Below are 15298 nucleotides of genomic sequence, written 5' to 3'. Positions count from 1 at the left end.
GTTTGTTGTTTTAAAAAAAAAATTTCACAAGAAACTTGGTTTGTGTAACTGCTTGTTTAAACTTCATTTTGGCTGATAAAATAAAATATTTTTCCTACCTACCGACCCTTCAGTCTGAAGGTACAGTCGGAAAACTGCAAACAAACATATTTTTAAGGTTGGCCTTAAGTATGATAGACCTCATGGAACTGGCCAGTGGGTTTCCGAGTGAAAGACTCAGGAGTTGACAACTTGTCCAGCAGTTGATCTGTGAGCTGCTTGGATGGATGGTACGCAGACCGGAAAAAGAAAAGAGAGAAGAGTGTTGTATAACTGGAGATATAAGAGTAGTCTAACTGATTGAGTTAGGGAAGATCTTCTTTGGCTCAGCTGGTTAGAGCACTGCCTTTAAATCCCGAGTTTGAGGGTTCACATCTAGCTGGTAACATCCAAGTATTTTCACATAAACATAACAACAACACAATGTAAGATCATGTAAACATAGACACAAACATTGTTGTTAAGTCCATAATTAATCAGTTCCCAATCCTACTTTGCATTCCGCCAATTAGTCTTAAACGTTACAATAATTTTTCATTATTGTTTACATTTTCAATGTAATCGTTAAGTCAGGAAGCAAGTTAACTCGTAACACTAAAAGTCAACTCATACCACTGCAAAGTCGTTCCATTGGAAAGTGTAAAATACGAATGTTTTTAAATTTTTTTTTTAAATAACATGGATTTTCTTTATACATGAATTAATTACTGTATTGACCTAACTTAATTATCGTAGACCTTTTAGTTAAATGAAATGATTTTTATCTCCTACATTTCTTTCTATCACCATTCTCATTCATAAAGTAAATTCTTTTAATTGTGTGATTATGTTTTTCGTTAAATAAGGAAGCAAGTCAACTCGTACCACTTAAAGTAAAAAGTCAACTCATACCAATGAGATGAGAACTCATACCATTGCAAACTCGTTGTATTAAATATATACAAAATACAAATGAATGTTTTATGAATTGTTTTTGCAAATCTTTATAGAAAAAATATCAATTTTCTTGAATTTCTTAAGACTTAAATTGAATTGTTTGTTATCTTTACATTACTTTCTATTACCATTCTTATTAATAATCTAATTCCTTAAATTGTGTGATTATGTCTGTACCAGGAGGTTGTATGTCATACAACCTCCTTGGTCTGTATTTAACTAATCAAATTATTAAATTTTGGGAGACAGATTTATAAAAGTTTTTCCAAACTTGTTTCCAAATCCCATATTTGAATTTAATGTATAATTGTACTACTTCATTGTTATGATTTTTCATAAATAAATACTGTATATACTAAATTATGATTGTTTTTATCCTGAAGACACCGAAACATGTCGATCTCATTAAATTACTGCAGCAATTCCTAAAGTGTTGTTGTTATAACTGCTTTCACATTCAAAATTTAATTAATTCTATAATGTCTATTATCAAATACAATTCTTCATTATCAAAACAAAAGCTGATATGAGTCGTCTCAAAGCCACATTTTTCACACTTTTGTGATATAAACATTCAGTGTATGTTATAAAAAAAATTATAATAATATTTGATGTTTTGCTGATTTTATATACAAGTATGTAAATGAAATGGTAGCCAATAAAGAATCAAAATTAAACTTTATTTTTTGTTATGTTCTCATGCCTACTAGTCAAGATACAATTAGACACAACACAAAAAACATATCAAAACAAACTTAACTATTTGTTTTCTTCAATCTTCCAATTAGCCAAGGAACAATCAGCTACAAATTGGTCATTGTGACTTTGAACATTTAACACCATTTGAGAACATTTAGATAAGTTGGTACGAGTTTGCAATGATACAAATTTACTGTGGTACGAGTTAGCAATGGTACGATTTTGCAGTGGTATGAGCTTTCTTTTAGTGGTATGAGTTTTCAAAGGTACGAGATAACCATAATCCGTAAAATAATAATTATCAAAACACAAGCTGATATGAGTCGTCTCAAATCAACAGAACACAACAATTTAATTAATTCTATTTTGTGCCAATAGATGACTTAGACATTAAGCGCTTTAGTTTTATGTTTGAAAACATGTTAAACTCTTTAATGCTAGATGATGGTTGAAAACATGTTAATATTCATTATGTAATAAATATAATTTGATATGTAATATGTTGATGAAAATGTGGACATTAAACCTAAATAAGCTGTATGTGTTGGAAAGTATGATAATATTTGATGTTTTGTTGATTTTAATATGTATGTTGATGAAATTATGGACAATAAAGCATAAAAAAAAAACTTAATCTATGTTGGTATCAGATCGTTCCGGCCCAAAAACCAATCTCGCCCAAAGTCCAAGTCCATTCAACCCAAGTCTTTTCATGGTACATTTTGTAAGTGGAATTTGCACATTGAACATTTGTGTTAATCTCGACAATGTACTCATTTTGGGTGATAAATTGATTTGAATATAAATATTTTACAATAAACAAGCATTCTGAGAGTATTGCATGGCAATACATAGTCCCCTACCGGGTAAAAATTCATTATACTGGAACAAAATACTAACTTGTTCTATAACTTGTAATGGTGTAAACAAAAAGAAAATATCAAGTCAATATCTTCAAGCATGACTAAAAACAGTGGGGAAAACTGAATATATGGAGTGAATTTTTTCAAGTCCAAGGACCATAACTCTGCACAAAATTATCAGACCGAAACAAAAATTTGAACTTGATCTGTAACTTGTCATGATAAAACTATATACCAATTGTCAATCAATATCTTCAAGCATGATGAAAATAAATGTGGATAGTGTCCACATGTGGACACAGATGATGCCCCCACTTGCATATCATATAGTTATAAAGGGACATAACTGAAGAACGGTAAAAGTGACGCTACCTAAATTTGAATTTGATCTGAGTTTTGTGGTAATAAGCATTGTGTGTAAGTCTCATAACATTTGGTTAAGGCTAACTTAAGTAGAGAACAGAAACTAAAAATTCAGCAATTTTTCTATTTGCAAACACGCATAACTCTAAAATGGTTGTGTATAAATTTTATAACATTTGGTTGAGACAAACTAAAGTTAGAGAACGGAAACGAAATATTTAGCAAATACACTATGCTGTTGCATATTGACCCCACCCCCACCCCCCCAAAAAAAAAATTTTTGCAAAAAAAAAAAATATTTGAAGAAATTTTCTTTTTAATTTCTGAAATCTGAAATGAAAAAAATAAATTGCCCCCCACAATTTCTTTTTTACACCCTCCCCCCTTTTCCGAAAAAAAATTCTTTCCCTCAAGATATGGTCATAATCTCAATTCAAATTTTCAATGGAGTTTGCAACCATAATTACCAATTTAGATACATCATAAAGGCTTAAATAGATAATTTAAAAGCTGTGTAAGGGAGGTAATCCAACATTGTACAATTTTGTTTTTGGATTACCTCCCTTACACTGCTTTTAAATTGTCCATTAACCAAGAAGGCCTTGTTTTTTCCCCTGTTTTGCCCCTAATTCCTAAACAGTTTGAGCCATAACCCCCAAAAGCCAATCCTAACCATCCCTTTGTGGTATGGAAACTTGTGGTATAATTTCAGAGAGATCCATACACTTGAACACAAGTTATTGTCTGGAAACTAGAAAAATGCTTATTTTTGGCCCCTTTTTCCTTAACTGTTGGTACCATAACCCCCAAAATCAATCCCAACCTTCCTTTTGTGGTATTAAACCTTATGATAAAATTTCATAGAGATCCATTCACTTAAACTAAAGTTAGAGTGCGAAAACCAATGCGTCTTTGGACCACGACACTGACGACGCCATACTAATATACGACCGCCAAATTTTTTTGCGGTCGTATAAAAATACATTGGTATTGTTTGCATTGATTTCTACACAAGTTGTATTGAAATGTTCTTAAAAAAGAAGAGAAAACAAATGAAAAAACAATCTAGGTTGGTAAATAAGAGTAGTTCATTTTGAGTATTCATCATTTTTGTCTGTCCTTGTTCTTCCAACACCTAGCGTTGGTACTCATAAAGTTATCTTTCCTTTAATATTTATTGAAATTTTAAAGATTTTCCTACAATTTCAGCACATTCATTTAAATATTCATGCAATTTGAAAAAGCGGCATTGAATATCAATTTTTCATTTATTTGCGAAGTTTCCCTTTGAATAAGTTGGTAAGATTTTGTAGTGATACTAGTTTTCAACAGGTTGGGACCAAAGCCCCTATATGTTGATAATACATGTACCTGCATAGAGTGATTACCCTCTATAGAGGGATATATTTGTTTAGACTGGATTTAAAGCAGGAAGATGGCAAAAGTGCATTTTCTAGTTATATTGGCTATAATCTATAGCATTATAGGTATCAATTATTGCACTTTTCTAAAAATTGGGCTATGGCATGTGCAGTTTTCTTCTAAAATGACAGAACTTGCAATCTATTGTGTACCTATCTGAACACCTGATCAACAACAATATGTCAATAGGGACAGCTGATCTTTAAATTTTATGTTAAATCTAACACTAAAAATCTGTTCATTGAAGCATAACTGAGTGGAATTTACCGGATCATCAAAGCTTTCAATTTGGATGAACAATAGATTGTATATTCAGTCAGTTTAGCAGTAAACTAGACATGTGCATATTCAATTAAGTACATCAATTGGTGCATCCAATGTTGCAGGTTACTGCCATATGTATGTATGTTCGGGTTGATACCTCCGTTATTCAGAGCTCCCCTCGAAAGCTGCGAACAGTAGTATCCATGAACTCTCCCTAACAGGATTAATCATGTTAATGGAGATGTGTCACTAACATATGTACAACCCACCACCAAGGACAATTCCTCAACCCAACACCACGGGAGTGATAGGAAACCAGGAAGTCTGTTATTATGGTAAAGGAAGCCGAAGTACGAGAAAATCACCGGGCATCAAGGCGGGAACAGACAAACCGAAGAGATATCTGAAGATTGATCTCCTGGTCAAAGTCAGGGCCAGTTTGACCAACCGAGGCCCCCAAAGTACACATTCTAGTTTAAACTCCAGTATGGGTACCAGAGATGTGTGGAGGGTGAAAATCACCCCTCTAAATCTAATGTACTAAAATTTCCAGCACCCTGAGTCAGGATTGAACCGGGACCTTCAGCACTGTAGTCATCAGTCTTAACCACTAGACCACCAACCCCCATAATAAGTAGAAAATGCGCATTTCCCATGTTCTGCTTTAAATCCAGTCTAAACAAATATATCCCTCTATAGAAGGGCAATCACTCTATAAAGGTATTATCACCATATATAGGGGGTTTGTTCCCAAAATGTTCAATGATACGAGTTTGCCGTGGTACGAGTAGACATTGGTAAAAGTTAACTATAATATATCGTAGCTACTTTGATTGAATTCAGACTAACAATACGGCAGTATAGTAGTTCTTTTCTTAACTCTAGAACAAAAGTAACACTTTTTCGAGATAAAAAAATTATCATAATTTAAGCTCCCATTATGAATTACACGCCAAGGGTATATTTACCCAAACAATGATCCCAAAAAACCTTGAGCAGACTTCTCTTTCTTCTCGGCCTCACCAACTAACTGTCGAGCTTTTTGTTCGTTATCTGCCATGATTTTATTTATATTCTTTACGTGTATTTGTTAGTGAGTCACACCACTATTTACGTTTTGACATCACTGATTTTCTTGCTCAACAGAACGCTTCAAAATGGAATATGGCCAACTCGGACCAAGACTATGGTGTCCCATTTGATTCAAATGATATATGTATTAGTTATTCACTATAACTTGCCAGAATATTCATCATGTTGAATGTGGGCAGTATTTGGAAGAAGACTAAAATCTGGGACTATTATACTACAACTAGAACACACATACACATCCGCAACATCGCGGATTCGTGACTGAATTTAAGTACCTATGCCTTATTTTTAGTCTGGATTTTTAGTATTCGTATATTGTGATCTAATAAAGTCTACGTTAGTGCCTGTTTGTTTCGGTACTTTGTAACTATGTGATATCTATAAACCACAATCATGCTGATTGTAAGGTGCAAGGTTTTTCGGCTTTGCTTTCAAAATCTTTCTGTTTGAACCCTTCCTGGTTTTCTAACTACAATAAACTTACTATCATAAGATAATATAATAAAGGCAATAGTAGTATACCGCTGTTCAATAGTCGATTTAACTGAAACAAATCCGGGTCACAAACCAAAACTGAGGGAAACACATCAACTATAAGAGGAAACAAAACGGAACAACAGAAACACTGAACTGCTACAAAAACAAACGGCAACATACATAGAAACGGGCTATGTAATAACAACTGCCATATTCCTGACTTGGTACAGGACATTTTAAGAAAAAATGGTGGGTTGAACCTGGTTTTATGCCGGGCTAGCCAATCCTCCCGCTTATATGGCAATGTTAACTAAATAATCATGCGCAACTTGCCAGAATATTCATCATGTTGAATGTGGGCAGTATTTGGAAGAAGAAGAAGAAGAAGAAGAAGAAGAAGAAGATGAAGGAAGAAGAAGAAGAAGAAGAAAAATACCGCTAAAATGACAACATTACGTGACAGGAATACAGTACAAAGAAATGCAAGAACATCTAGGACAGATAAATACATAAGTAAATAATAGAATTATAGTCCATTTCAACTGAATGGAAGACTGAATAGAAGACTGGAAAAAAGCTCTGGACGACAACAAATTTATTCCTGCAATTCTAATGGATCTATCTAAAGCATTTGATTGTTTCAAGTTACCGCACGATTTACTTTTACTAAAATTGGAAGCATACGGTCTGTCTAAAAATTCTCTAAAATTATTACAAAGTTATTTAGAAAACAGAAAACAACGTATTAAAATTGGAAGTTCCTACAGCATGTACAATGAATGGGATCGTATGTTTAAAGTTGTACCACAAGGGTCAATTCTTGGTCCAGTTCTTTTCAATGTCTTCTTAAATGACATATTTCATTTTGTATAAAATAGCACCATTTACAATTATGCTGATGGTAACATTGTATCATATAGTGATTGTGATATAGATAAAGTTGCTAAAAGTTTAGAAACTGATAGTTTAAAACTAATAAAATGGTTTTCGATAAATTTAATGAAGGCTAATCCTGACAAGTTCCAGGCTATAGCCATTGGAAAAAAACAAATAAACATAATTTGATATTCAATTCAAATGGAAACAATTTTTTTTGCGAGAAAATTTTAAACCTATTGGAATAGCTATAGATGCGGACTTAAACTTTAACAATCATATATCTGAAATATGCAAAAAGGCATCAAGACAATTAAATATTCTAAAACGAATGGGTCAATATTCAAAAAGGCTAGATAGGTTAACAGCATACTATTCATTCATTCTTTCGAATTTTAACTATTGTCCAGTAATTTGGCACTACTGTCTTCAACATTAATGTTGAAAGTAGACAATTCCTCTTTCACTAATAGGCCAACACCTCCTGAGCCTTCTTTAAACAAATGCTAATGAATTTTTTGATACACTTAAGTCTCAAATATACTCTATTCCGAATGGATGTCAATTTTACATATGTGGTGCTTTTAACAGCATGATTGGAGATATAGTGGATTATATTCCAGGGGTATATAATTAGCCAGAGCGTGCATTTATTGATTTTAAGGCAAATAGTTACGGAGAAATATTTTGTGAATTTTTATTTAATGTTAATTGTTACGTATTTTAAAATGGTCGTTATCAAATAAGTAACGACTACACATGCATATGCATCAACACGAGGATCATCAGTGGTTGATTATTGTATCGCCACATTTGAAAAAATAAATAGTTTAAAAAATTTTGAAGTCGTTCGTGCAAGTGTGTTAGCAAATAAAAGATTAACAACAGGATCAAGTGAGCCAAAACACATACCTGAGCATTCAGTTCTATGCTGGGAATTGAAAAGTGCAGTATGTGAAAATATCAATAAGCAAAGTTTAAATAGTTGTGATAACAGAATTAATCATGTTGTCTATAATGTGAAAAATATTCCTGATACATGGATGAATGATGAAAATATAATAAATCTTATTAATTCATGCATTGCAAATTTAGAATCTTGTAATGGTGTTCAATCTGAATTAGACAATATATATCGTGAATTTGTTGATATTATGCATTATGAGATGAATGTTAAATTAGACAAAAAGATAAATTTTTTTGAACTGTGTTAATAACAAAGAACGACGTTTAAAAAAAGATGGTGGAATGATGAACTAACTGTAAATTGGAATCAGGTATGCCTAGCTGAAAACCAGTATTTACATTGCTCAAAAATTAACAGACAAAAATGGAAGGACAGTTTTCATAGTTTGTTGAATACCAATATAGATAACAATAAGAATTATGGTGTAGAAACATTAATTGTAAAGAATGATATATTTTGTAATGATTTAGATGCTTATATCTCTTTTGAAGAAGTTTATAAGGTATCTATGTCAGCCGAGAATGGGAAAAGCCCAGGTGAAGATTGTATCATCAGGCAGATACATGTAATAAATGCAGTAATATATAAATACAAAGGGATTCGGAAACAAGGGAGTAATTATTACACTCAAGCAGAAAATGCTTACTGCTCTCGATTCTGTCGCAAGTACAGTTCTTACTTTCTACAAGATTTCTCTCAAATAAATGCTCATTTAGACTACTGCAATCCATCCGAAGTCTGGCATGAAGTATTTGTCCCTTCCTTTCTCCACAAAGATAATAAATTGGTATTTTACTTAAGTTTTGATTTAGGTAACTTTTAAGTTTAAACTTAGATGGACTTAATCTGATATCTTCCAGAATATCGTTCCAAGATCGAATAACTGATGGAAGAAAAAAATTCTGATAAAATGCTGTTCTACGGTTTATATGTTGCGTGTCAGTCGTTCGCCTTGTGTCAAAGTTATGAATATTAAACAAATGTTGGGGATAATACCGGTGGTTTTATTGTGAAACTTTTTATGTTTTCTGCGTCTTTCTGATAGTAACTACCACCCCGTTTCGTCGTACAATTTGTTTTTGGATGATAGCTTGGTACCATCAGTAACTATCCTAGCTGCTTCTTGCATATTTTCTAGTTTAAGTCTGGAATATTGTCCCAAATAATATCTGCGTATTCAAATAAAGGTCGGATAAAACTTAAATATATAGTTTGTAAATGCTTTCTTTTCAATTTGAATTTTAATGCACGAAATAAGTTCAATCTGGGTGTTAACTTTTCAATTATTTTATTGAGATGAGACTGCCACAAACCATCCTCATGAAAAATGAAACCAAGGTGTTGTACTGATTTCTTAGAAATTGTCATAGCTTCAGTCTTTTTTGTATTGAAGTTTACTAGCCATTGGATTGACCAATTGTTGATAGTCTCTATGTCAGAATTATGTTTGCTCGCTGCTGCATATTCATCTTCAACAACTATGAAAAGGGACGTATTGTCAGCATATAGTTTTATATTACAGTCTATGTCGCATACAATGTCATTTGTATATACAAAGAAAAGTAAGGGGCCTAATATTGATCCTTGAGGGACGCCAGCATTTACTCTAAAATTATCCGAGGATTGACCTGAAATAACAACTTTTTTTCCGATTTGAAAAATAGCACATAAGCCACTGTAAGTGTGTCTTCCTCCATCTTGGATTTTGAAAAGCAGATAACAATCGGTCTAGATCTTTAATGAAATGTGCAAATTTCGAGAGTAGTATGTAATTCATGTGCAAGACTTTTTGTGTTAATATAGAAAATTATTTGTTTTATGATATTTTACGGCTGTATTTTACAAAAAAACAGAATTTTTTTTTTTCTATTTTTTTCAACTGTGCCACATAAGGGGAGATAATTTAGATAAAGTAACTTTTATAATAGAATGTGTTATGAATTTACCTATTCTATGATGTAACAAGAAAACGAGTTCGGTGACCCCACATTTTCTGTTTCTTATCTGAAAGCATATTATTAGAGCTATATATCTTCTCATATTTCATCTTAAAATTCTATGGTTTAGTTTTCTTTTTATCACAAAAAATTGTGTTTCCCATGCATAATCTACACAACCTGTAGCTCGAAAAAAAGCCCGGTGACCAATACTTATATTATATTTTTGAAAAAAAGCATGACATAAACTACTTTTTGACAAATTATTAAAAAATTCTATGGATTTTAATTTAGACCCCCATCTACCTTATTAGGTTTCCTCTTATACCAAAATTTTTAAGTTTATAGATAAGACCTTCATGTCAGACTCGATCGAAAGCACGACTTATATATAAAAAAAAAGATAACACGAATCTCTTTTCCTGAGTCAAGAGCTTTGCCATATAAATCTGATATGTGTAAAAGTTGGTTAATTGTAGAATCTCCAGGCATGAAAACTGGCATTTTTTTATTAGATTATTTTTTGTTAAAAAGTTAAAGAAATGCTTAAAAACACAACGTTCCATACTCTTACCAATGATATATAGACAATAGTGATATCGGCCTATAGTTTGACACCAGTGATCACCAGTCCCCTATCACCACTCTTGAATACTTATATAACGCCCGCTTTTCTGGATAAACATCTTCCCGTAAAGATTTAGTGAAAAGCTGAGCCAGGGGCCAACTTAACTCACGAGCAGCATACTTCAGTAGCCTACAACTAATTTCACCAGGGCCCGTCGCTTCAGTGAAATCTAGCGTAGACAAGTGATCAAAAACTTCCTCTTCTGTTATTATAATATTGTTTAAGATTGGTAAATCATCGGACAGGGGGTATTAGGAAATGACGCTTCAGAATCATCCACGGTCGGTTGCTGACAAAAGAAGAATTAAATGCATTTGCTTTTTCATTATCGTCTTCTATATATTCATTATTTACTAACAGAGGGGGGTAATTTGATGCTTTCGAAGGCTGCCCAGATAGGTTTCTCAAAAGCTTCCACCAATTCTTTACATTTGTTTCTGGATTCTCTAATATATTTACTTGCTTGTTTAAAAGTCAGGTTTAGCTGTTTTGATTAAATTTATGCACTGTTTCCTAACATATCGAAATTGCCGCCAAGAATCAGTAGTATTCTTTTTCTTTGCCATTTTATGAAGTCTTTTTCGACGCCGAATTAGTTTCTTTATATGACCAGCTAGCCATGGCGGGTCTTGAGATCTAACTTTGACAAATTTGAAAGGTATATGTTTTGCAGCTATTTTTAATAAAGTTTCTGTAATGTTTGTCACGGCAACATTTACGTCATTATTGTTAATAATATTATCCCAATTGACTTCACTTAGATCACTTTTGTAATCAGTAAAGCATGATCCCAAATCTTCCTACTAAAAACCTTATTTGGTGTTTTTTAATGTTTATAATGCCACTCACGGGACAGTGATATCTTACGTTAGCTTCCAAAATGTTATCACCGACTTCAGTGAATAAAAGTATGTCAGTATCATTTACTAAAATTAAATCCAGTAAAGATGAACTGGTTTCGCAAAAAAATGTAAGATTTTCAAATGCTTGATTAAGACAGTTTTGCAAGATAACATTTGTATAGAGTCGTGTGTTACGAAAATTCAATATCATCCCAGTATTGCGCATTAGAATCAGGGGGTCTGTAAAATACTCCAAACAGACATTTACATTTTTTTGTGTTATTTTTCTATCCAAAGACACTCAAGCTGTTGTCTTTCAAGATTATGACGTTGTTTATTTGGTATATTTTCTCAGTTTACATAAACTAGGACCCTACCACCTATTCTGTCTCCATCCCGGCCGATCCTTTCGATACGGAGTCTTAAAATTACATAATTTTAATTTCCTATCAGCAATATCGGACTTTAGCCATGTTTCGTGTTTCGGTAAATCAGATTATGTCCCTGTTCTCCACCTCAGCTTCAACTATTGATTTTTAGGGAGAAGACTTTGTACGTTCAAGCAAGGAATTGTATATTTAATATACAATTCCTTGGTTCAATACTTCCATGGTTCAAGCATGAAAAAGTCAAAAGATTTTTATCTAAATCTAAATCCAGGCCCAACACTCGACTCACCAGATAACTGCTATCGTTATAAAAATCCAACATATCAGTTGAACTATCATTATGCAAGCAGTTATCTGGTGAGTCGAGTGTTGGGCCTGGATTTAGTTCGATATCACTTGCCGCATAAATAATAAGAAATAGATATATAATTGTCAAATCACTAGGCAAGTGTCATAAATATATTCATATCTACCCAACAAAGGAATTTATTTTTGGTTTCTAAAAACCTCCTGGTGCTTATTACATACGAATTTAAACTTGAGAGCAAACATGTTGAACAACTCGGATTTTCTAAATTTGTTCAGTAATTGAATGTGGTTTAGGTAGTCTCCCTTTAAATGTTTCAGAATAGTATTTTCTTAATTAAATGTTTATTTTATGTATAATTTGATCTAGACAGGCTAAAATACAAAGTAGCTTTAATAATTTAACTATTAAAGAATTTAAATTTCATATTACTTTATATATTTGATGAATATTAATTCATTCAAGTTTTCTTCAATACCATATTTTTATTTATATCTTTGAAATTCATAAGATTTTCCTTATCACATGAGTAGGTGTTGCTGCGGTGGGTTTGAACAAAAAAAAAAAAAAAACAACTCTCCTCACGTATATATGAGCCGGCAGTGTATCACTGCCACCCTTCTCTATATACCAGCTCGCCGGACTGAATCATTCCATTCGAGTTAATCAACAGCAACTACAATGGCATTAATTTGTTACGATTTTCTAAATTCTAAAACACAACACGAAGTATACAGTTACTTTTTTATCTAAGTTTTTGATTTGAATAACTATTTTATTTTCATTCATTTGACCGGAAATACTTTTCTTTTCCATTTCATATTTGAAATAGTATTCTTTTTCATTTTATTTGACTGTTCTAATTGAATGTTGTACATTTGTAAATAAATTGTTGAGTTCTATTTGATTTGTGTCTCTATTCTGCCAAAATCTGATATCAGGTATCCGGAGGATCGAATAGGGACGAAGTACTAGCCACTACACGTCACGGAAGGTGTCGTCACCGACTCCCTCCTGTTACAAATGGTGTCGTGACCAGGATATCTGATCCCTCAGTTTTGGTTTGAATATTTTTGTTTTAAATCTATTTTGGATTTTGTTTAAATTTTGATTTTTCAAATGATTAGGTTTGAAAAGAAACCTTGTACTTTTGATGGTTCTAATGTTGATGTACAAGATTATTCTATTCAGTTCGAGGCAGTAAGTTTATGGAACAGTTGGAATTCAACTGAAATGGCTTGTCAGTTATATAAATTTAAGACGAGAAGCACAAACGCTTTTACTTGTACTTATATTATAGAGAAGTTTTCATTTAATATTCTTCAAAGTTTGAAATATAATGTATACATAGTTTAGTTGCACTTGTCCATAGATAAATGTCCATGTATAAAGTTTTATAGACCATGTACAAATTTAGCCAGTGGGGTTTATGATGTAAGTAAACACTCGATTCAGATTACTAAATGACCATGTTGCGTAAACCCCATTACACATGTTACTTTTAAGTGTATTGGGAAGGTTAAGAGTTTAAATAAGGGTATTTCAACGGTCACTTCAAAGATGCAAAATTTTAGTACCGACGTTTATTACTTTATTTGATTAATGGGATAATTTTTGCGGGTACTATATAAACAAGTTTGTTCAGTTGGTGTACTATCTGTGTATTCCAACTGAACAGAACTTTGTGTTTTTATTTTAAAGGTTAGTAGACTTTACACATTTTTTGGAACGACTTAATCATTTAAATTGGGAAAGTATTTATGGTTAAGAGTTTATTTTTAAATTCATTTATTTTTATACATGTACTTTTATTTTAAGAAAAGTGACAACATTAGTTTTCTATTTTCATGCTTAGAATACAATATAATGAAAAGTAATACTCTGGATTTAATTTTCAAATATATTAAAGTATTTTATGTATTTTGTGTATATTCAATCTATGTATTGTTTTTAAAGTTCAAAATCAAATTTAACATATTATTAAAAGTTTTTAAAATGAAATACTAATTAGATTTATTTTTCAGGTAACTTAATACTTAATTCATTTTCAGGAAATGAACAATATACATGAACAATAATTTTTAATGGAAAGCTTAAATTATTCAATGTTATTTGATTTATTTACAATTTTATTGCATTTGTTAATTATTACTTTGATAATTTGTATTTCAATTTGATGTGTAGTATTGTACAATAATAAACAAAACAGATCTGTGTATTCCAACTGAACAGAAATTTGTGTTTTTATTTGAAGGTAACCTAATAACCGGACAATTTCAGAAACCCTAGTGGTATGATAAAAGTCCTAAAAACACAAATAGCAAACAGTTACTTGTCGTCTACATATCCCTACAAGTTTCATCCATCCTCTCACCACACCAAGTCGAGTATAGTCTCACCCCAACCAACACCAAACCAAATATAAAAAGTGGTGCCCGGGTCCTCCGCCATTTTTTATATTTGGTTTGGTGTTAGTAAACCAGATAAGGTTAAAAGAAATACCATGATAAAGGCATACGAAGAAGGGGGGTTACAAATGATCGACATACAAAGTTATTTTATGTCTCTGAAAGCATCTTGGGTAAGTAAATTCATTAGTAATGATATTTCAAACTGGAAGTTGATTCCATTAAAATATCTCAGTGTGGTGGGTATTAATCGGTTGATTTTTAAGATGAATTTTGAAAAGAAGAAAATTCTAGAATATATAAAACACATCCCTGAATTTTATAGAGAAGTATTTAAATGTTGGGTAATATCAGGTGGTGGACAGACAAAAAAACCTACCAACTTCACAGAAATAAGAAAACAGGTAATTTGGGGGAACAAACTGATTAATTTCGAAAATAAAACCATTATTTTTGAAAATTGGATTAAGAGTAACTTGATATTTGTCAATGATATTATAGATGACACTGGTAATATATCTCAACATTTTATTCTGCAAAAATTAGACTGCAAGAATAATTGGATTGCAGAAATAAATATTTTAAAAAAGGCCATCCCAAAAGACTGGCTTCAGATGTTAAAGTCTGAAAATTCTATTAAAAGTATTGTAAATATTCCTAGACAGAAACTGATCTGGAAAGGAAATTACATTGAGGCTTCAAGCTTTTCAACAAATATATTATATAAGTCAATTTGTAAAGATAAAATTGAACCATCAATTGGTGTTAGCAAATGGATGCGTATTTTAC

The 15298-nt window shown here is 32.0% G+C and overlaps 1 protein-coding gene and 1 long non-coding RNA gene across 5 annotated transcripts in view; one reads left to right on the top strand and one right to left on the bottom strand.

Annotated features, from left to right (window-relative positions):
- Window positions 1-5740, bottom strand: part of LOC127698983 (alpha-soluble NSF attachment protein-like) — a 211242-nt gene extending 205502 nt beyond the window's left edge. The window contains exon 1 of one of the 2 annotated variants that reach the window (XM_052202774.1): window positions 5555-5740. In XM_052202774.1, coding sequence (XP_052058734.1) covers window positions 5555-5646 — 92 coding nt within the window. In that variant the 5' untranslated portion in view covers window positions 5647-5740. Of the gene's footprint in view, window positions 1-102; window positions 292-5554 lie in introns of those variants that run through there. The other variant, XM_052202775.1, reaches the window with a different exon arrangement.
- LOC127699011 (uncharacterized) overlaps window positions 1-15298 on the top strand; it is a 314933-nt gene that overhangs the window by 25872 nt on the left and 273763 nt on the right. The gene's annotated exons all lie outside the window — the stretch shown is intronic.

Source organism: Mytilus californianus, unplaced genomic scaffold (assembly GCF_021869535.1).
Source record: "Mytilus californianus isolate M0D057914Y unplaced genomic scaffold, xbMytCali1.0.p SCAF_4, whole genome shotgun sequence".
Lineage (NCBI taxonomy): Eukaryota > Metazoa > Mollusca > Bivalvia > Mytilida > Mytilidae > Mytilus > Mytilus californianus.
Note: the sequence above shows the minus strand (reverse complement) of the source record. Positions and strands in the feature narration are given on the sequence as shown.